This window comes from Rhodotorula toruloides, assembly GCF_000320785.1.
Source record: "Rhodotorula toruloides NP11 unplaced genomic scaffold Scaffold5, whole genome shotgun sequence".
NCBI classification, from domain to species: Eukaryota; Fungi; Basidiomycota; class Microbotryomycetes; order Sporidiobolales; family Sporidiobolaceae; genus Rhodotorula; species Rhodotorula toruloides.
Window position 1 is genome coordinate 813,713 of NW_015622965.1, and position 19,559 is coordinate 833,271.

At 62.4% G+C, this 19,559-nt stretch overlaps 6 protein-coding genes across 6 annotated transcripts; 2 read left to right on the forward strand and 4 right to left on the reverse strand.

The window, feature by feature from the left end:
* Positions 1 to 467: 467 nt before the first annotated feature.
* On the reverse strand, positions 468 to 1,499 carry RHTO_07038 (ATP synthase D chain, mitochondrial; the record flags this gene model as incomplete). Its single annotated transcript, XM_016420697.1, has 7 exons — positions 468 to 478; positions 543 to 549; positions 663 to 670; positions 739 to 832; positions 894 to 998; positions 1,149 to 1,375; positions 1,445 to 1,499. The coding sequence occupies 7 exons, from the start codon at positions 1,497 to 1,499 to the stop codon at positions 468 to 470; spliced, it is 507 nt and encodes a 168-aa protein (XP_016275098.1).
* Positions 1,500 to 1,755: 256 nt separating this feature from the next.
* On the reverse strand, positions 1,756 to 3,577 carry RHTO_07039 (IRSp53/MIM-like domain-containing protein; the record flags this gene model as incomplete). Its single annotated transcript, XM_016420698.1, has 6 exons — positions 1,756 to 1,782; positions 1,858 to 2,679; positions 2,736 to 2,873; positions 2,935 to 3,099; positions 3,156 to 3,362; positions 3,425 to 3,577. The coding sequence occupies 6 exons, from the start codon at positions 3,575 to 3,577 to the stop codon at positions 1,756 to 1,758; spliced, it is 1,512 nt and encodes a 503-aa protein (XP_016275099.1).
* A 435-nt stretch (positions 3,578 to 4,012) lies between these two features.
* RHTO_07040 (3-isopropylmalate dehydratase) lies at positions 4,013 to 6,782 on the reverse strand (the record flags this gene model as incomplete). The annotated part of the gene is made up of 6 exons (XM_016420699.1): positions 4,013 to 5,917; positions 5,976 to 6,075; positions 6,143 to 6,193; positions 6,261 to 6,368; positions 6,608 to 6,669; positions 6,753 to 6,782. 6 exons carry the CDS (start codon positions 6,780 to 6,782, stop codon positions 4,013 to 4,015), a joined length of 2,256 nt encoding a protein of 751 aa, XP_016275100.1.
* Positions 6,783 to 6,954: 172 nt separating this feature from the next.
* On the reverse strand, positions 6,955 to 8,164 carry RHTO_07041 (haloacid dehalogenase-like hydrolase domain containing 2; the record flags this gene model as incomplete). Its single annotated transcript, XM_016420700.1, has 8 exons — positions 6,955 to 7,128; positions 7,179 to 7,261; positions 7,319 to 7,369; positions 7,427 to 7,662; positions 7,716 to 7,768; positions 7,830 to 7,885; positions 7,959 to 8,098; positions 8,157 to 8,164. 8 exons carry the CDS (start codon positions 8,162 to 8,164, stop codon positions 6,955 to 6,957), a joined length of 801 nt encoding a protein of 266 aa, XP_016275101.1.
* A 372-nt stretch (positions 8,165 to 8,536) lies between these two features.
* On the forward strand, positions 8,537 to 15,853 carry RHTO_07042 (endoribonuclease Dicer; the record flags this gene model as incomplete). Its single annotated transcript, XM_016420701.1, has 19 exons — positions 8,537 to 10,198; positions 10,265 to 10,398; positions 10,481 to 10,684; positions 10,758 to 10,901; positions 10,967 to 11,509; positions 11,571 to 11,694; positions 11,757 to 12,105; positions 12,173 to 13,241; positions 13,306 to 13,401; positions 13,458 to 13,482; positions 13,540 to 13,732; positions 13,788 to 13,963; positions 14,026 to 14,386; positions 14,448 to 14,643; positions 14,703 to 14,718; positions 14,777 to 15,064; positions 15,133 to 15,325; positions 15,393 to 15,572; positions 15,651 to 15,853. 19 exons carry the CDS (start codon positions 8,537 to 8,539, stop codon positions 15,851 to 15,853), a joined length of 6,156 nt encoding a protein of 2,051 aa, XP_016275102.1.
* A 499-nt stretch (positions 15,854 to 16,352) lies between these two features.
* Positions 16,353 to 19,534, forward strand: RHTO_07043 (serine/threonine protein kinase Cbk1; the record flags this gene model as incomplete). The annotated part of the gene is made up of 8 exons (XM_016420702.1): positions 16,353 to 16,846; positions 16,905 to 16,987; positions 17,051 to 17,941; positions 17,995 to 18,132; positions 18,188 to 18,309; positions 18,370 to 18,684; positions 18,741 to 18,863; positions 18,920 to 19,534. The coding sequence occupies 8 exons, from the start codon at positions 16,353 to 16,355 to the stop codon at positions 19,532 to 19,534; spliced, it is 2,781 nt and encodes a 926-aa protein (XP_016275103.1).
* Between the last annotated feature and the right edge of the window lie 25 nt (positions 19,535 to 19,559).

Below are 19,559 nucleotides of genomic sequence, written 5' to 3' on the forward strand. Positions count from 1 at the left end.
AACAGCCGCCAAGTGACCAGATCGACCCATCTCCTTCTGAGGATAATCCTCCACCATCCAGCTCTCAGCGAGAGAAGCAGTCTATAGAGCTGCGGAGGACGTAAAGCCCTTGCAAGTGTCGTGAAGAAGAGGAGGCGATGAAGCGCAGGTCAAGCGACGGAGCTGCGCGAGGCGCAGAGTTTCGTCAGGACGGTGTCGAGTCCTGAGAGTTGCCGTGCGCAGCAGAGGAAACGGTAGCCAGCAAGCTGTTGAAGCGGACATGGGGCGTCAGTATCGGGATCCAGCTAGACAGAGAGACGTCACGACTCACCGGAAGAGACGGAAACGAAGACGTGAAGAATCGACGCAACGGCAGCATACAAACTCGCGTGCAGCGACCACAAAATTCCGGCGACCACAAAATTCCGGATGCACGACAGCTTTTGCAGAACAAGTTAGAAGGAGACATTCTACCGGGCTCGAGGCGTTTAGATGGCACCTGCGGGAGAGAGGCGAAGTCAGTCGGGATGAACGGTGAGCAAGAGAGTCGGAGCTGGACGCACTGAGGTTCTGTTGATGTACAAGACGCAAGAGAGGGCGCGTGGGAGAGCAAAGAGGTCAGTATAGGAAAGCTGGCGGGACGAGAAAGGACCGCAAGTCGCGGTGGAAGAGACGGAACGTACGCCGAACTCTGCGGGTGCGCGGACGAGTCAGTGAGCGGTTCCACAGCACACAAGCGAGAAGGGGAACGCGACGCACTCTCGGTGTAGCCCGGGACGGTCCACTTGCCCTTCGACACCATCTTCTCGACCGTCTCGGTGATCTCGGGGCGCGCCTTGGTAACGTCGTCAATCTGCGCAGTGGGAGCGTGTCAACAAGATGCGAAGAGCGAGAAGGCGGCGCAGGGAACGCACAGTGAGCTGGTCAAAGGGACGGGCCTCCTCGATGTTCTTGAGGGTCGAGTTGAGGTTCGAGAGGTCGGACTGGACCTTGGTCGCGGCCTCCTTGGCGGAAGCGACCTGCGAGAGGAACGTCTGCGTCAGTCTCCTGCTCTCGAACGTCCCTCACCTTTCCCCGCCAGCACCCCGCGACACCACCCGCACCGCCCAACCTCCCGCTCTCGTCGCCCACAGCTCCTCGCCCGCCGCGCGCCAGTCTGGTCGACTCACAGCCTTGGCCTCGAAGGCAGCGATGGCCTTGAGCTGGGCCTGGAGGTCGTAGTCGACGGCCTTGAAGCTCTTGAAGAGCTTCTCGCCCTCGGCGACAATGTCCTTGTTCTTGAGGACGGAGCGGTAGTGCTCAAAGTCGACGTTGGTCTTCTGCTCCTTGACGGCGGCGTTGGCGGCACGGGCGGCGGCAGCGCGGTTGCGGAACGCGCTGAGGTCGGCGAGCGTCTCTGTGCGATGGGAGAGCGAGAGCGGGTTGTCAGCGCGACGACGACGGCGCGCGGCTGGAGTGGACGCACGCTTGCCGAGACCGAGCTTGTTGGTGATTCGCGACCACTCGACAGACGCAGCCATGGTTAGCGAGGGAGCAGCGGGTGCAGGAGGAGGCGAGGAGGACGAGAGGACCCCTTTCTGCCGAGGACACGTCGATTTCGCACAGGGGCAATACTCGCGAGGGTGTCTGTGTGGGCTGCCAGAAGGTGTTGCAGGATAGTGTAGAAACAGGGGAGCAACAGGGAAGAAGGGGCGACGAGGCGCAAACAACAGGAAACAGGCGACACCGCCGAGAGAAACACGAAAACGATCCACTTCCTCCGAGTCCGACAACGGCTCAGCCCGTCCACGCAGCGGCGTCCTCCTACAGACCACGACGAAGACTCACAGAGTCAGCGCAGCGCCCGGAAGATGGAGGAAAGACGAGCGCAGAACGCACCTCCCCGCTCTCGTACCCGCTCCCGCCGTTCATCCCAGGCGACAAAGATCGTCCATACACCGGCGCGCCCCAGTCGCCCGCCATCGGGTCCGCCGGAGGATCATGCGCCTCGCTGACGCGGGACAGGCCCCGGCGACCGTTTTTGCGCGGACTGGACTTGTCTGCCCGTGAGGATGATGAGAGGGTCGAGAAGGGCGCTGCTTCGGTGGTGAGGGAAGGTGGATCGAAGAGTTTCGACGAGGCGGAAGCGAGTGAGTCGACTGAGTCGTGCAGGGCGGGAGAATCGGTTGGCAGGAGGGCGGGCGAGGGCGTCGAGGAGGAGGTGGACGGGAGGGCCGAGTCGGGCTGCTCCATTGACGGCTTGCGGCTGTGAAGAGGACTGGAGGACGCCGCACGACCTGAGGAGCGGTCGTCGAGGTCGTTATCCGGCGCCGGTCGTTCCGAGCCTTTCGCTCGAGGCGTGCGGTGGTGCTCGTCCTCGTCCAGCTGGTCGAGTCCCAACACCTGCGACACCGACATCGGAGTCTTTGCAAACTGCTTCGGCGTCATCGGGCGCGCCGTCTCGTCCCCATCCAGCGAACGAGTCGAAGCCCCGTCCGACAAGACTTTCTTGCCGGACACCGACGAGGCCGCTGAAGGACCTGCACCGAGGTTCATCGGTGGGAGGATAGTGAAGACGTCGCGGGATTCGTCGCGGTCGAGGCGGAAGGAATCGAAGGGGTCTGGGTGTTCGTTCAGCATCGACTCGATGACGGGGTCGGACGTCGCTTTCGAGGCGAGGCGGTCGGAGAGGTCGAGGGTCGAGCGGACGAGGAGGGAGACCTGACGAGACGAGAGTGAGCAGGAAGGAAGGAGAGAAAGGCGGACCGCAAGCTCACCTTGTTACTGATCATGCCCCACATCTCTGTCTCGTTCTGCAGCACCTCCGAGTAGTAACTCCGCTTGCACACCTCGACCTCAGCCACCTGCTCCGTCAGCTTTGCGAGCGCCCGTCGGAACTGGTCGAGATCTCGTGTCTGCAGGTCGCGCAAAGTCAGCTCACGAGCAGTCTCCGAGCGTAGTCTCGACGCGACGCACCTTCTTCCTCCCTTGCCGCATGTTCTCCGCCTCAGTCTCCCTGATCTTGGCCGTCTTCTCCTTGAGCAAGTCCTCGTACTCGGCGTGTCGAGCCGCAATGTCGGCGACGTAGGAATCGTAGGCCGTGAGGAGGGGCAGCTCGACTGATCGGTACAGTGTGTCGCTCTGAGGCATCAGAGTCAGCTCCTGGTGGCGTGAGAAGGAGGAGAAGTGCAACGCACCAAGACCTGACCCGAGTTGGCGACCATGTAGTGCAGTCCGCTCGCAGCCATCAACCCCTCTCCGCTATCCGCCGCGCCCTTGACCCTCGCACACTCTCCCAGTGCTCCTGCAAGGTTCGTCGAGGCGGCTGACATGGCGATGAGGGCGTTTCGATAGGCTTTCGCGGAACTCAGGAGGCCTTCGTACGCTGCGACTGACTCGCGGAGCTACGAAGACGGAGATCCTCGTTAGCGTGATCCTGACAAATGCCCACCAGCTGCTGACGCACGTCTGCCCTCGTCACAATCGTCTTCGGCCCATCCTCGCCCAAGTCGAGTCGGGATGCAACAGTCGTCGTCGACAGCGTAGGCGACAGCTGCGGGTCCCTGTAGCTGTTCGGTGGTCGGTTCGAGCCCCTGAAGGAGCGCAAGGAGGCGGGCATGGCGCGATTGTCGGGAGGTGTGTCGTCGGTTTGTGGGGAGGTTGAGCGATGAGGAGGTGGATGAGGGACGGGGTGTGAGCGGGGCTGGTGACGGTGGCTGAGCGTGCAGCGGGAGCAAGAGAGTTGCGCTGCGTCTGATTAAGAGGTTGCAGCAGCGGATGTGAGACTGCGGAGGATGAAGAAGCGCAAGGGACGAGGCGACGTTCGGGTTCGCCGCTTGAAAGTTCTGCGAAGCAGTCGACGGGCTTGAAGATTGATGCAGAGTGCAGCCCAGCTCGTCGCAGGAAGCAAGAGAAGCGAAAGCGACACGAGCAACTCGCGAAGTAACTCCCTTCGCCGCAAGTTGCGAACGGCAATGCATATTCCACGACGGCCCTCTGCGGGCTTTTCAAACAGCGCTATGTACCGAGACGTAGAGAGCGAAGACGTGGGCGATCACCAGTCGGTCGACGTCTTCGCGCCGCCCGCGACGCCAATCTTGCCGGCCCTGTACGTTTTGCCGTCGAGCCACGGCCAGAGCTCGCTGCGCTTCTTCTCGTACTGCGAGATCGAGTCTTCGTGCTGGAGCGTGAGCGAGATCTCGTCGAGGCCGTTGACGAGGCAGTGTTTCCGGAACTGGTCGACCTCGAAAGGGTACTCGTCGCCGTTCTGGCGGCGGACGACCTGCTTCGGCAAGTCGACGGCGAGAAGCTTGCCCGCCTTGGCGTCCTCAATGAGCGTGGCGATCTGCTCCTCGGGGAGGACGACGGGGAGCGAGCCGTTCTTGTACATGTTGTTGTTGAAGATGTCGGCGAACGACGAGGCGATGACGGCCCGGATGCCAAAGTCAAGGAGGGCCCACGGCGCGTGTTCTCGCGACGAGCCGCACCCAAAGTTGCCGCCCGAGACGACGAGGATCTTGCTGTCGCGGTACGCAGGCTTGTTGAGGACGAAGTCGGGATTCTCGGACCCGTCGGCGTTGTAGCGGAGCGCAGCAAAGAGCGAGACACCCAAGCCGGTACGCTTGATCGTTTTGAGGAAGCGCGCGGGGATGATCAAGTCGGTGTCGACGTTTGCCCGCTCGAGCGGCGCAGCGGCACCCTCGACAACCTCGAACTTGGGCATGCCCGCAGCGGCAGTCGTGACAGGGGCAGTGACCTCTGGCGCACCGAGGGACTGCGCGACACCGTCGTCCGCCGCGTCGGGCGTCTGCTGCGTCGTCGGGACCTGCTGCTCCTCGGGCGCGATCTCGACGGCGGGGACGGGCGCGGCGCCAGTCCGGTCGTCAGGCTGGTACTTGCGGGCGTCGGCGAGGTGGCCTGCGATAGCTGCTGCGGCGGCCATCGCGGGCGACATGAGGTGGGTTCGTCCGCCGGGTCCCTGGCGGCCTTCAAAGTTGCGGTTCGAGGTCGACGCGCAGCGCTGGCCGGGCGAGAGCATGTCCGGGTTCATGCCGAGGCACATCGAGCAGCCTGCCTCGCGCCAGTCGAAGCCGGCCTCGGAGAAGACGCGGTCGAGTCCCTCCTGCTCGGCCTGGTGCTTGACGAGACCCGAGCCGGGGACGACCATCGCGTAGACGCCCTCGGCGACCTTGCGGCCCTTGACGATAGACGCGGCAGAGCGCAAGTCCTCGATGCGCGAGTTGGTGCACGAACCGATAAAGACGTTCGTGACCTTGATGTCCTGGATCTTCTGGTTCGGCTCGAGACCCATGTACGTGAGCGCACGCTCGATCTTGGCCTTGACAGCCTCGTTCGGCGCCTGCGCGGGGTCGGGAACGGTACCCGTGATCGAGACGGTGTCCTCGGGCGAGGTTCCCCAAGTAACGGTAGGAGGGATGTCGGCCGCGTTGATCTTGACAACCTTGTCGTAGTGCGCTCCCTCGTCCGACTTGAGCGACTTCCAGAACTCGACCGCCTTGTCCCACTCGGCGCCCTGCGGCGCAAGCGGCTTGCCCTTGAGGTACGCGAACGTAATCTCGTCGGGGGCAAACATGCCCGCGCGCGCGCCCGCCTCGATCGACATGTTGGCCATCGACATGCGCGCCTCCATCGACATGGCCTCGACGGTCGTGCCGCAGAACTCGATGACAGAGCCGTTTCCGCCCGCCGTGCCAATCGTCCCAATTACGTGCAGCATCACGTCCTTCGAGTTGACGCCCGGCGCGAGCTCGCCGTCGATCTGCACGCGCATGTTCTTCGACTTGCTCTGCAGGATGGTCTGCGTCGCGAGGACATGCTCGACCTCGGAGGTCCCGATGCCGAATGCGAGAGCGCCGAAAGCGCCGTGGGTCGAGGTGTGAGAGTCGCCGCAGACGATGGTCGTGCCGGGGAGGGTGAAGCCTTGCTCAGGACCGATGACCTGCGGGTGAAGGAGCGTCAGCGGCGACTTGGAAAGCAGGAAGTCAGGCTGAACGCACGTGAACGATTCCTTGCCGCCTGTCAGTCATGCCAAAGAACTGAACGCCAAACTTCTTGACGTTCTCCTCGAGCGTGAGGACCTGAATCCGCGAGTCGGCCCTGCAAAGCGCCGGGGGATGAGCAACGAGATCCCGGACTGGAAGAAGGAGGCAAGGGGAAGACGCACTCCTTGATGAAGCTCGCCGAATCGGTATAGTTCTTCCGGCTCGAGGTCGGGCTACACGGCAACAACCGATCAGTCCACCCACTCAACAAATGAGAAGAGCAGACGCGCGCAGACTCACACATTGTGGTCGACAGTCGCCAACGTCCCATCCAGCCTGCGGACCTTCCGCCCCGCCTTGCTCAGTCCCTCGAAAGCCTGAGGCGACGTGACCTCGTGGACAATGTGCCTGTGCGCATAGAGGCAAGGGAGGGGGTCAGCGGGAGGTTCGGAGTGTTAAGTCCGCCGTGTTCGGCTGGCTGCTGGGAGGCGAGGAGGGTGCGGCGGTGGGTATGCGACGTCCCAGTATCCTCCTGATGCCCCTGCAAATCTTTCCCAAGCCCCGCCGGCGCTGCCCGTCCGCTCACTCGCCTTCAACTCCCGTCGCCCGACCCGGCACCCGACAAGTGATTCTGACGCCCGGCTCACCTGTCAATGTAGAGGATCGTCGAACCGTTCTCGTCTTCCCGCACAACATGGTTGTCGTAGACCTGCGTGTCCCGAGCGAGCGAGGCGTGTCAGCCGAGGAAGGGACGGAGATGTGGGCGGAGCGGGATGCGAAAGGGAGACGGACCTTGTCGTAGAGGGTCTTGGGCTGCGACATTGTTCTGACTGGTAGCCTCCAAAGCTTAGAGAGTAAGAAGCAAGAAGAGGAAGAGCGCGACAAGTGGCGGAGAGCGAGCGAGCCAGTCGGCGCCGACGGACGCAACGTCGGCAACGGAGGAGTCAAACTCGCCAATCATGTCCTTACTATTCCCCATTATCATAAGAAACGACTACTCGGCGAGGATCTCGTCGACCGCACTCGCAAAGTCCGCGCCAACCCACTCAGGCCGACTCTCCATCCCCTCCTCGTCCCCCTCTCTGTACTTGCCCGTCCTTACCAAGTAACGCCTCAACCCGAGCGAGGAGACGGCCGGACCGACGTCTTGTGTTTTGTCGTCGCCGACCTGAGCGGGAGAACTTAGCGAAGCGAGAGGGGAGAGATAACGGGACGCACCATGCCGATTTCGGAGGGTTGCAAGTTGTGCGAGGAGAGCGAGTCGAGCGCGAGCTGGAAGAACGCGCGCTCGGGCTTGCCGACTGCGTGCAGGGAGTCGGTTCGTTCCGGTCAGAGAGAGGAGGTGAAGGAGTACGCACCGACTTCCGCTTTGCAGCCTGCGGCCTCCTCGAGCGCCGAAATGAACGGGCCTGTCCTCAATGGTTCCAGTCAGCGTTGCTCTTGCAGAGCGCAGAAGTGCGGCTCACCCGGTCCCAGACTCAGCTTCCCATCCGTATCCCCAAAGTACCTCGCCCGATGCGTGACCACCAACTGAACCTCTCCCTTCCTTACTCCCTCCTCTTCGCCCACCAGTAACCGAAAAGTCTCGTTGAGCTTCTCGTAGCAGAACGAGGGAGGAGAAAGGCCGATCACGATGGCGTTGTAGGGTTTTGCGGAGGGGGGAAAGTCGGTTTGTGCGGAGGGGGTGAGGAGGTAGAGCGGGCTGTTTGCGAGCGGCTCAGTGGCGGGTATTGAGAGAGCAAGAGTGGGACGCACCGCAGGTTCCGCTGCGCTACGAGGTCTCGAACAGCAGAGAGTGACGTGAAGAGCTGTCACGATCCTCCTCGTCAGCGAGATCCCGCTTCTTCAGCTCAAACGATCCCCGCTCACCTCTTCCTCCCGCACATCCAAGTGCATCTTCCTCATCTTCTCCAACAGGTCCTTCCCTGCACGTCCGATACATCAGCCCAAGCCGTTCGACAGACCCTCCCCCTCGCGAACCACTCTTCCGCAACTCACGCGACTCCTTCGACGTATTCGACACGAAGCGCAACAAGATTCCTGCTTCTCTGAGGCGTGTGATTGCTTCTGCGGCGGAACGGGTGGGCTGGCAGCCGATGTGCAGCGTGCCGGAGAGGTCCACTAGGAGGGCCCGCAATCTCCAGGCAGAGGGGTCAGTGGGCTCAGCGGGGTTAGCGAGCGTCGAACAAAACGCACTTGGCCATGATCAGCGAGTCAGGAAGCGGAAGGAAGCGGGTTGTGAGCGTGAGAGAGCGTGTCGAGGTGCGTGAGGAGGGGCACCGCCTCTCGCAAGCGATGAGAGCGCCGCCAGAGCCAATCAGCGGGGCTTGACCTTCGATCCATCACTTCTGAGGATGCTGTCGTCGTCTGCGAGTCCGCCTGCGTCGTTGTTGCTGCTCACCGCGTCGTCGAGCGGAGATGAGGAAGGTCATCGTGCGAGTCCGCGGACTGTGGCTCTCCTCTCTCGCGCTCTCCTCCCGCTCTCCCATCCCGCTAGGACTCGGACAACGCTGGACTGCACCCGCTGCGACACAGGCTAGGCTACCACACCGCTCGCACACGCTGCGACGTCAAGGATGGGCGAGAAACACCCTCTCCCCGTCCACTCGCCGTCGAACCCTCCTCGTCCGCCTCCTCCACCGGCTCACCAGCGCGAACCGACGACCGAAGTCCGCCCGCTGACCGCTCAACAACCTCGCATGCCCGTCGCCCCGACCCCGCAGGCGCCCGCTGCCCGCCCCTCACCCGCACAAGCAGGCAGACTCGTCACCTCGTCGTCGTCGTTCCTCACGAAGAAGAAGAAGCGCAAGGGCAAGAAAGGGCGTCAGATCAACAAGGATGCGGATCTCGAAGTCGGGGCGGTCGAGGGAGGAGGGACCGGGAGGGTCATCGTCCCTCCCTCGGCGGGGAGCGGACCTGGTGGAGCGAGTGCAGCGGCGGCAGCGGGCACGTACAAGCAGCCGAGGGTCAAGGTGCGCGTCAAGGGACCGAGTAGCGGTCGGATGGCGCTCCCGAGCCAGTCCAGGTCATTCCGGAACAAGAATGGCGGCCCTTCCTCGTCCAAATCCGCTTCCCTCCCTCAAGCAACCCCCGACCACTACCGGCCCGTGCAGACGTCCGACGGGTCACTCGCCTTTACTCGCTCGCGCGGAAGCGAGTTGGACCGCAGCATCGCCGCTGTGTTGCAGAAGCGTCCTGCTGAGATCCTCGACGAGTACGAGAAGGACAGCAGGACCAAGAGGCAGAAGACGGCGGCGGAGGAGCTCAAGAGGTTGATGCTGGCTGAGGAGGACGAGGACGAGAAAGGGAACGAGTCGGACGAGGAGAGCTTGGCGGGTGGACTCGCCGGCGGCGCAAAGGACGACGAGGCGTGGGTCGAGGAGGACGACGACCTCGTCGTTCAGCCATCCGTTCCGCCTTTGATGCCCGCGCATCAAGCCGCGAATGAGCCCGCCACTCTCGACCTCTTCGCGACGCCGTCGACCGCTCCGCTCTTCCCGCCCATCAAGCCGTTCGTTTTCCCGGCTCCGACGAAGCCGACGCCCGCTCAGCCGCGCGCCGTGCCGACGGTTCAGCGCGATGTCATTACACAAGGCTCGCTGGTCCAGCACCGCGAGGCGGAGGTTCAGCCGGTCGATGTCGAGAATGTCGCCGAGGACGAGGAGCACGCAGCGACCTCCTCGCTCCCCGCCGTCGAAAGCATCACGTCGTCGGCTTCCGCCGAGCTCGCTCCAGCCGAGGACGTCAAACTCGCCGCCAAATCCGCCGCCGCCGCCTCCGCTCCCATCGCCCCTCTCCCCCGAGCGCTCCCCCTCCCCTCCGCAACCACCCTTCCCACCCCAGCCCTCCGGTCCGCTGCCCTCCTCCTCGCCACAAAGCGCCGCAAACCCCTCACCAAAGCGCGCAAAGCGCGTCTCCGTCGTGCGCCGCAGCTGTTTGACTATTTGTCGGATCAGGAGAGTGAGGATTGGGAGGATTTGGATGTGGGTGGGGAGAAGGAGTGGATGAAGAAGAGGCCGAAGAATGGGAGGGCGATGGAGGGGAGGATGGACCCGCTTGAGAAGGAGGATGAGGACGAGGAGGGGAAGGTCAAGGTTGACAGGGATATCCTCCCCTCGGCCCGCGCGCACGTCGACAAGCTCGTTCCGACGAGCTATCAGACTGCGTTGCTCGAGCGCGCCAAGAAGGGCAACTTGATCACCGTCCTTGGAACGGGCTCCGGCAAGACGCTCGTCGCTGTGCGTTCTCCTCCCGCCTTCCTTCGTCCCACACGGCGCGCTGACGAGCGATGCGAGGCTACGCAGGTCCTCCTTATCGAATGGCAGCACAAGACGGTTGAGGAAGAGCGCATCAAAGCTGGCCAGCCGAAGCGCATGCAGTTCTTCCTCACAAACTCCGTCCCGCTCGTGCACCAGCAAGCTAACACGCTCGCATGCAAGTGAGTCGGCCTCCCGCCTCGTCCGCACCCTCTCTCCCGTACGCGAGCGCAGCGAACTCACAATGCATGGACGTCCTCGCAGCACCTCCCTCCGCGTCGGCAAGCTCTTCGGCGCTCTTGGCGTCAACCTCTGCAGTCCCTCCGAATGGGCTTACAACTTCGAGAACTTTGACTGCCTCGTTGTCACCGCCCAGCTCGTCCTCGACTCGCTCGCCCATGGTTTCTTGCGTATGGAGCAGATCGCGTTGTTGGTGTTTGATGAGGCGCACCATGCAAAGTCGAATCAGTGAGTCGCATCGGTCTCTCATCGTTTCTGCGACTGTCGAGAGCGGAGTTGACCTTGCGCCCGCGTCTCGCAGCCCTTTCGCCAGCATCCTCCGCGACTTCTACCATCGCGCTCCCGTCAACCAGCGCCCTCGCATCCTCGGCTTGACCGCCTCGCCGCTCGACAGCAATGAGGGCGTCGAAGAGGCGAAGAAGCTTGAGGCGTTGTTCGACGCCAAGTGCGTTCCCGTGTTACGCTCGTTCCGCCTTTCACCTCGATTCGCTGACCTGAAGCTTCCTGCAGACTTGTCAGCGCGCCGCCCGAGACACAGGCCGAGCTCCGCGCGATGGTCGCCCGCCCGACCATCCTCCGCGTTGACTACGACCCCGCCCCTTCGTACTTCCGCACCGACCTCTTCGACAAGGTCATGTCGAAAGTCGTCATCCAGGACGACACCTTCAAGAAGTACTACCAGGGCGCTGAGTCCGTCTTGCGCGACTTGGGACCCGACGCGGCAGACTTGGTCTGGCATCTTGCGCTTCAGCGCTACAAGGCCAAATTTTTGCCTCACCTCCCGCCTTCGGACGTTGAGGACGACGCGGACGAGTCGGCGATGGAGGTTGAGCGCGAGTTGCTCGGCTCGAAGATGGCTTCGACCTCGCTCGACAACGGAGAAGGAGGAGCGTGGGACGGAAGGGCGGTGATTGAGAGCGGGAGGGAGGCGAGGAAGGTCACCAAGGCGGAACAGAAGAGGCTCGCGAGGAAGGAGGAGAAGCAGCGCATCAGGAACGAGCTGAGGGAGAAGGCGCTCGAGGAACTCAACCTCGAGTTGCCGGACTGGCTCAGGTGCGTCGAGTCTTGCTGGTCGGGACCTGCTGCGGGTCCATCTCATACTCCGCTCTCGCAGGATCATCAAGGAGCACACGCCGTCGCTCGACTACGAGCGCCTCTCGCCGAAGCTGCAGAAGCTCCTCGACCTCCTCAAGGCGTGCAGGCCTGGCGCCGACGACTTCTGCGGCATCATCTTCGTCGTAAGTCCAAGAAGAGAAGACTCTCGCTTCTCTTCGTCGCGTTGACAGTCGTGACCTCGCAGAACCGCCGCCTTGATGCGCTCGTCATCGCTCAGATCATCAAAGAGTTCGCCAAGCTCGAGCCTGACCTCGCCTGGCTCAAAGTCGACTGCGTCACCGGTCACGGCACGGGCACCGGCAACGCTCTCGGTCCTCGCATGGCCTGGCACGAGCAGGCGGCCGTCCTCACCGGTTTCGGTGAAGGCGAGACGAACCTCCTCGTCGCAACGAGCGTCGTTGAAGAAGGCCTCGACGTCCAGCCGTGCAACTTTGTCGCTCGCTTCGACCTGTACACGAGCCACATCGCCTACATCCAGAGCCGCGGACGTGCGAGGGCGCCTGGATCACACTACCTCTTGTTCCTTGAGAAGGGTGCGTCCTCGCCTTATTCCACACTGCATCTTAGCTCCCTCGTTGGCTCACGGTTACGCTCCTGCAGGCAACCTCGAGGAGAAGAAGAAGCTCCTTCAGATCGCCCACTTCGACCGCGATCTCTTCACCTTCTTCGAGCGCATTCAGGACGAGATCGAGGACGAGGACGAGGACTTCTACGGTGCTGCCGACGAACGCTGCACCTACCTCGTCGAGTCGTCGACTGGAGCCGTCCTCACTCCGCACTTCTCCCTCAGCCTTCTCCAGCGCTACTCCAATTCGCTTCCCAAGTCCGACGAGTTCACCGTCACTCGCCCGCAGTACACAATCAATGACTACGGTGTGAACGAGTTTGGCGCTCGCCAGTTCTCGTGCACGATCGTCCTGCCGAGCGCTTCCAAGGTCCGCGTCGTGACGGGCCCGCTCTGCGAGACGCAGGCTGCGGCGAAGCGCTCGGCGGCCTTTGCGACGTGCAAGGTCCTTCGCAACGTTGGCTGCCTCGACGAGCACTTCCTCCCGCCGCGCACCTTCCCGGACGAAGAAGTCGTCGACGCCGATACCGGCGAGGTCGTCGGATCGAAGAAGCGCCAGTGCGAGTACGAGAAGAAGGTCCCCGATGCCTTAATCCCTCGCAGCCCTTGCGGCGACGTCACGACGTTCTACGCGACCTTCTTGCACTACGGCAGCAGCAACGGCGAGACGACGATCTCTGGACAGCGTTATCGCCCCGTCCTCTTCCTCACCCGCAACCCACTTCCGCCAGTCGACCCTCTCACGATGTACCTCGCCGGCGAGCCAGTCAAGATCTTCGCAACGCCTGTCGGTGCCATCCCGCTGACGACCGAACAGCGTCGTCTAATCACCGACTGGGACGTCCAGCTCTGGCAGTCGGTGCTCAACAAGCCGCTGCGTGTTGCGCGCGGCATGGTCGAGGGAGAGGAGGGAAGGACGCCGCTTGACCTCATCTGGCTCATTGCGGCGGTCAAGGACGGTATCGAGATCGGGACGAGCGGCATCAAGGTGGACGACGTCAACTGGGACGGCATGAGGAGGATCAAGGAGGTGAAGCTCGACCACAAGAACCTGAGCGGCCTCGAGGACTCAGTCGTTATCGACATGGCCAAGAACGGATGCAGGTGAGGCTGCTCACCCGATCTCGATGAGCTGTCGAGACTGACAAGCGACTTCGTCCACCTTCAGGTACTTCTTCGAGCGCATTCGTCAGGACTTGCACCCGTACGAGACCCTGCCGCCAGGCCGCCAGTCGGATGCCGGCTTCTCTACCCTCATGGACTAGTGCGTTTCCTTCCTTCCGTTAACCTGCGCCGCAACGACTGACGCTCGTCTCGCAGCTACACGTCCTTCAATGAGCCTTTTGTAAGCCCGGCGCACTCCACTTCCTGCTTGCGCGCTGACATCGCTCCGTTCCCGCAGTTCCACTCCGTCCGCGTGGACCCGGATCAGCCTCTACTCGAGATCAGCCGCATGCCCAAGACCGTCACGCACCTCAACAAGACGCCAAAGAACGACGTCACGCCGACCGCAAAGAAGCTCCTCGCCCATGCGACGCGCTTCGCCATCTCGCAGGCCTGCTACAAGCATCCGCTCGCTGCGTCCATCTTCAGAAGTGCGCTGCCCTGATACGGTCAAGCGAATGGTCGCTGACGTTGTTGCGCTCGCAGCGGCTCTCATGCTCCCCTCCATCATTACCGACCTCGAGCAGAGCATCCTCACCGCGGAGCTGAACGAGAAGGTCTTCGGCAACGCGCTGGCCTTTCCGCTCGTCAAGGCCGCGCTCACGACGCCGTCGGCCTCAATCGGCATCGACGGTGACCGCCTCGAGCTCCTCGGCGATGCTGTGAGTCCTCACACGCGAGTCTCCTGCTCCCGCCGCGACTGAATTTCTCCCATGCCTTGCAGCTCCTCAAGCATATCATCTCGACCTTTGTCTTCGTCTCGCAGGACCGCACGACGCACGAGGGCGTGATGCATCGTCTCCGCCTCGCACTCGTCAACAATGCGTATCTCTGCGCGGCGGGCAAGAAGCTCGCCATTCCCTCCTACCTCGTATCGCGCCCCTTCACGAGTCGCCACTTCCTCCCGCCGAACCTCTGCCTCGTCGACAGCAAGAACACTCCTCCGCCCTCAATTGCTGTCATCGGCGACAAGACGATCGCCGACGCCGTCGAGGCGCTCGTCGGTGCCGCCGTCGAGACTGGCTTCGAGGAGGGTGAACTTCACAAGGCATACGACCTCGCTCTTGCGGCCATCAAGACTATCGGTGCGTGCGAGCTCCGTCCATGTACTGCAAGTCATCGCTCACGGCTCCGTTCGTCCCGCAGGCATCGAGATCGGCTCCGTCACGGTCTGGAACGACTTCGCTCGCTTGTACGGGCCGATCGGCGAGGAGAGGGAGGTCGAGGGCGAGAGGACCCTCATTGAGAAGGCTATCGGCTGGAAGTTCCGCCACGCCTTCCTCGCGACCGAGGCGTTCACGCACCCGTCGAGGCTCGACATGGTCTCGTTCGAGCGTACCGAGTGAGTCGCCCGAACCCGTCTCCCATCTGCGCAACTCGATACTGACGTTTCCTTCGCAGGTGGCTTGGCGACGCCGTGCGTGACTAGCTTTGCGAAAGCTCACACACCTCCGTACTGACATCGACGCTCGCAGATCTTGGACGTCTGCGTCGTGAGGTGGACGTGGAAGAGGTGGGGCGAGGAGCTTGGTCCCGGCACGCTTACTGAACTCAAGGGCGGATGCGTGAGCAACGACACTCTCGCCGCTCTCGCCGTTGAGCTCGACCTCGACAATTTCCTCATCTACAATCATCCGACGCTTGAGATCAACATCAAGCTGTACAGGGAACGCTTGCTCGAGGCGAGGGAGAAGGAGTTCAAGGAGGCGGCGGAAGAGCAGCGTTCGCTCCGCCCGTACTGGCTCACGCTTGACCCGCCAAAGGTGCGTCCTCATCAGAGGAGAACGCTCCAGACCGAGGCGCTGGAGTGACCGCTGCGCTGGCTCTGCAGGCCGTCGCCGACATCATCGAGTCGCTCTTCGGCGCAGTCTACATCGACAGCGGCTTCGACCCTGCTGCGCCGCAACAGATCTTCGACCACTGCCTCGCGCCGTTCTTCCAGAAGTGGATCTCGCCGACCTCGCTCAAGCTCGACTGTATCCGCATTCTCCTCGAGAGGGCGCAGGCGGCTCAGTGCGATGACGGTGGGCTGACCGTTCCTTCTTTCGCATATTCGCCGTGCTGACTTCGCGCCTCGCCCGCCCGCGCCAGTCTCGCACGTCTCGTCCACCCTCGAACCTCGCTTCGACCAGAAGACCGGCGAGCTGATCAGCCGCCTCACCCGCACGTCGGTCGTTGCGCACAACAACATTCTCGGGACCATCGAGTCGGGCAACCCAAAGACGGCGAAGCGTCTCGCTTCCGACCTCGCGCTGTCCTACCTCGACCAGAGTCCGTCCTTTCTTCCTCTGCTGTCATCCACGCCTCCTCGACGATGAAGAGTCACTGACGATACAGTCCACACTGCAGACCCCGGCTTCTTTTCCTACGTTTGCGACTGCTCGACTCGGCGCAACCTCGCCCGCGAACTCGCCGAGGAGGAGGCAGAGCGGTTGAGGAACGAAGGACTAATCTCGGATATCGACGAGACGGACGTGAGTGAGTACGAGCAGGATGTCGAGGGGAAAGGCGAAGGAGACGCGACGAAGGGGGAGATGGAGGTCGACGCTTGAGGAGGAGTACCGCTTGTTTCGCATCGCTTGTCTGCTGTGAATCCTACGCATGCTTACACATTCCATCGAGCACTCGTCGTCGCGCAAGACGTCAAGGTCGCTGGCGGCCAACCCTCCTGTCGCCCTTCCTCCTCTCCGCCTCGACCCGCACTCCTGCACGCAGCGACAGGAGTACGATCCAGACTGCGATGCGCGTCATTCGGAGCTCCTGCAGGCCCGGCTTCCCCACAACGCGCTCGCACCCCTCCTCGAACGACGGCGCGACGGATTGCTTGCGCCCTCGCATCCTCGCTCTCACCGCTCACTCGGCTTCCTCACTGCTTTTCTGTTTGCTGTCTGAGCACTGGAGCCTGCCGACAGGCCTCGTCCCCGCCGGACACCCCCTGCCATTGACCGACGCCCGCTCAGGACCGATTCCTTCTCATCGCACTCCTACGTCCGCCTCGTCTCGTCGCTCGACAAAAGCAGTAGTTCTAACGCGTGGTAGGAGCGGCGTGGAATGGCGGCGAATCACCAGCCGGATGGCCGTCTCGACGAGCTCACCTGGATCCCCTATTCGCCTCCCCTACGCGGCTCAACCTTCTTCGTTGGCGGCAGCGGCACCGTCAAGCTGGGAGGACCTTCAAGAATGCCTGCAGGGCAGAACCCTCGACAGCGCCCTCCTCTGCCCCAGCCGCCAATCGCATCCCGCCAAATTTCGCGATTCTCGCCTCCAGCTCCACCATCCTCTGCCAATAACGAGCCGCGAGGACCCACCCAGATGCCTGTCGCACAGACATCGTCGATCCTCGTCCATTCGGGCTTCTGGGATCTCCTCGCTGCGACAGGGTCTCGCTTTTACAGCCCGTCAAACCTGCGAATGACCGTCGCGAACGATATCGCTACGCCGGCTCGATCATCGCAGCCGCAAGTAGGAGGAGGAAAGGAGGAAAGGAGGAAGAAAGAGAAGAAGCGCTTGACGGTCGACATGGTCGGCCCGCCACAAAGCTTCGCGTGCGTCTCTCTTCTCCGCCCGTTCGCCCCCATCGACACTGACTGGACCCCTTGGTAGACACCTCGTACATGCGTCAGACGCTGATCAGGCCCAAGCGCTGTTGACGAGGTGGGGACGAGATGGACAGGGCAAGCTCGGCAGTGCGTCGGAGTTCTCGCCTTCCACTCGACATCGAGGCTGACTATCGAATCGAAACTGTACAGGTCCTGCATGGGCTGCGCCTATCAAAGAGTCGGTTCGTGCCGTAAATCGCGCAGTCGCCGTCGGCGAAACGCACTATCACCGCGAGGCGGCTGCAGCGCTTCACGTCGTCAACGGCACTGCCGACTTTCAGCTCAGCCATGCGACTGTCGCGACTGCTGGACATGGCGCCGAAGGCAGCTTGGAGACGGGCGTGGCGGTCGAGGACGACCCGCTTCGCGCAACTCGACTCGAGCAAGGTTCCTCGCCAACAATCCCACTCTCGCGTAACCCCTCGAGCGACTCTATCGTCCTCCACACTCCAGTCAACCCGACGAAACGCTTCTCCTTGCAAGCGGTCAAATCGATCGGTACCGTACGGTTCTCGCCGACCGCTTCCGCCAAGCCAGGCGCGCCATTTTCCTTTGACGGCCTCTCTCTTCCTTCTTCAATGCCGCCTTTCGATCTCGAAACTGCGACCTTCGTGCCCTCGCTTGTCTCTGTCGAAAAGGCGGTCGCGATTCGCGTCTTCTTCGAAGACAAGTACCACGCCCTCCTCAAGAAGCCGCGATCTCGCGAGGTCCGACGGGCGCTGCTCGAACGGGAGCTCGCCAAGCTCCGCCTTTCGGCTGAGGAGAAGGCAGCAGCGCGACAGGCGTGGGCGTTGAGCGAGTCGGATTACTTGCGCGACATGAGGAGTCGAGTTGGTGTCGGCAGCTTCGTCAAGCTCAAGACGATCGGTCATGGTGCTTTCGGCGTCGTCTCGCTTGTCAGGGAGAAGGGAACGGGCGAGGACGTCCCGCTCCTCGCTACCGAAATTTGGGCCAACCTTCCTAACCTCCCTTTTCTTCCGTCTTTCCTCCACAGAGTCTACGCAATGAAGCAGCTTCGCAAGGCAGACATGTTGCGCAAAGGTGCGTATACTCGCTGCTGCTTCCGCTGCCTCGGGCTGACCTCCTCGTCGCAGGACAAGAAGGTCACATCCGTGCCGAGCGCGACTTGCTTGCGACGGCAGCCACGACGACTCGATGGACCGTCAAGCTTGCTTATTCGTTCCAAGACGTCGACCACCTCTACCTTGTGATGGGTTACTATGCCGGCGGAGGTGCGCGAGGCGTCCTTCTCTTCTGTTGAAGACTCGCTGATACCGTCTCGTACAGACCTTCTCTCCCTCCTCATCGAGCGCGACACCTTCCCCGAAGAGATGGCGCGCTTTTACATGGCTGAGATGGTGCTGGCCGTCCAAGAGACGCACCAGGTCCTTGGCGCGATTCATCGCGACGTGCGTTGGCGACGTCCTCTTGCCTTCCCGATCAGCGCGCGCTCACGTTTTCCACCGCAGATCAAGCCCGACAACTGGCTCATCGACGCCCAAGGTCACCTCGCCATTTCCGACTTCGGCCTCGCAACCGATTTTCACTGGGCTCACGACGGCGCGTACTTCGAGCAGCAGCGGCGTGAGCTGTTGTACAAGCATGGCATCGACCTCGAAGACGGCGGTGGTCGCGACGATATGGCAAGACGCCGGATCAGCCTCGACCCTCCGAGGACGACGAACGAGGAAGAGAGTCCAGGTTCCGTCTTCACCTGGCGAGATATGCAGCGTCGACGGCTCGCGTTCTCTGTCGTCGGTACCAACAACTACATGGCGATCGAGGTGAGGGCCTTCCGCTTGCTGCCTTCCCTTCCTCGCTGATTTCGTTTCTCGTGCAGGTCGTTCGGGGTCAAGGCTACGATTCTCGCGCAGATTGGTGGTCGCTCGGTGTCATCTTGTACGAGATGCTCTACGGCTTTCCGCCGTTCGTCAGCAAGTCTCGGCAGGAGACGCGTGCGAAGGTGCGTCGCTTCCTTCGCACCTGGCCGAGAAAAACACTCATGATCCCTCCTCCCAGATCCACAACTGGCGGCAGGCGCTTCGATTCCCTTCCAAGCCGCAAGTTTCGCGTGAGGCGCAGGACCTCATCCGCCGGTTGATCTGCGAGCCAGAAGACCGCCTCGGTTCGCGCTCGACGTCGGCTCGCCCCAACTCGGTCCTGCAGAACCAGCGTTCCGGCTTCTTAGGCGATTCGCCTCTCGGCAAAGACGGCGCCGAGGACATCAAGGCTCACCCCTGGTTCCGCGGCCTCGACTTCTCCACCCTTCACCTCCAGACTCCGCCCTTCCGCCCGCAGCTCAGCTCGCCGACGGACACGAAGTACTTCGACGACGACATCCCGCCCGAGCCTCTCCCTGCGCCTGAGGTCGCTCCTGGCGTGCCCGCACCCGACTCGACTCGCGACCCGCTCCTCAAGCATCCTGTCGAAGGGTCGCGACTGCTTGAAGTGCGCAAGGAGCTCGCCTTTGCTGGCTGGACGTACAAGAAGCCGAAGAAGCAGCTTTTCGATCCAAGAAAGGGACTCAGCAGCGACCTCTTCGGGACGGCGAACGGCGAGGGAACGTATCGCGGGCGCTCCACCTTGCGAGCGGAGGGAGCGGGTTCATCTTTCATTCGTTCTCTATCTGTATAGCTCAGCGCTTGTGTACCGACTCCAT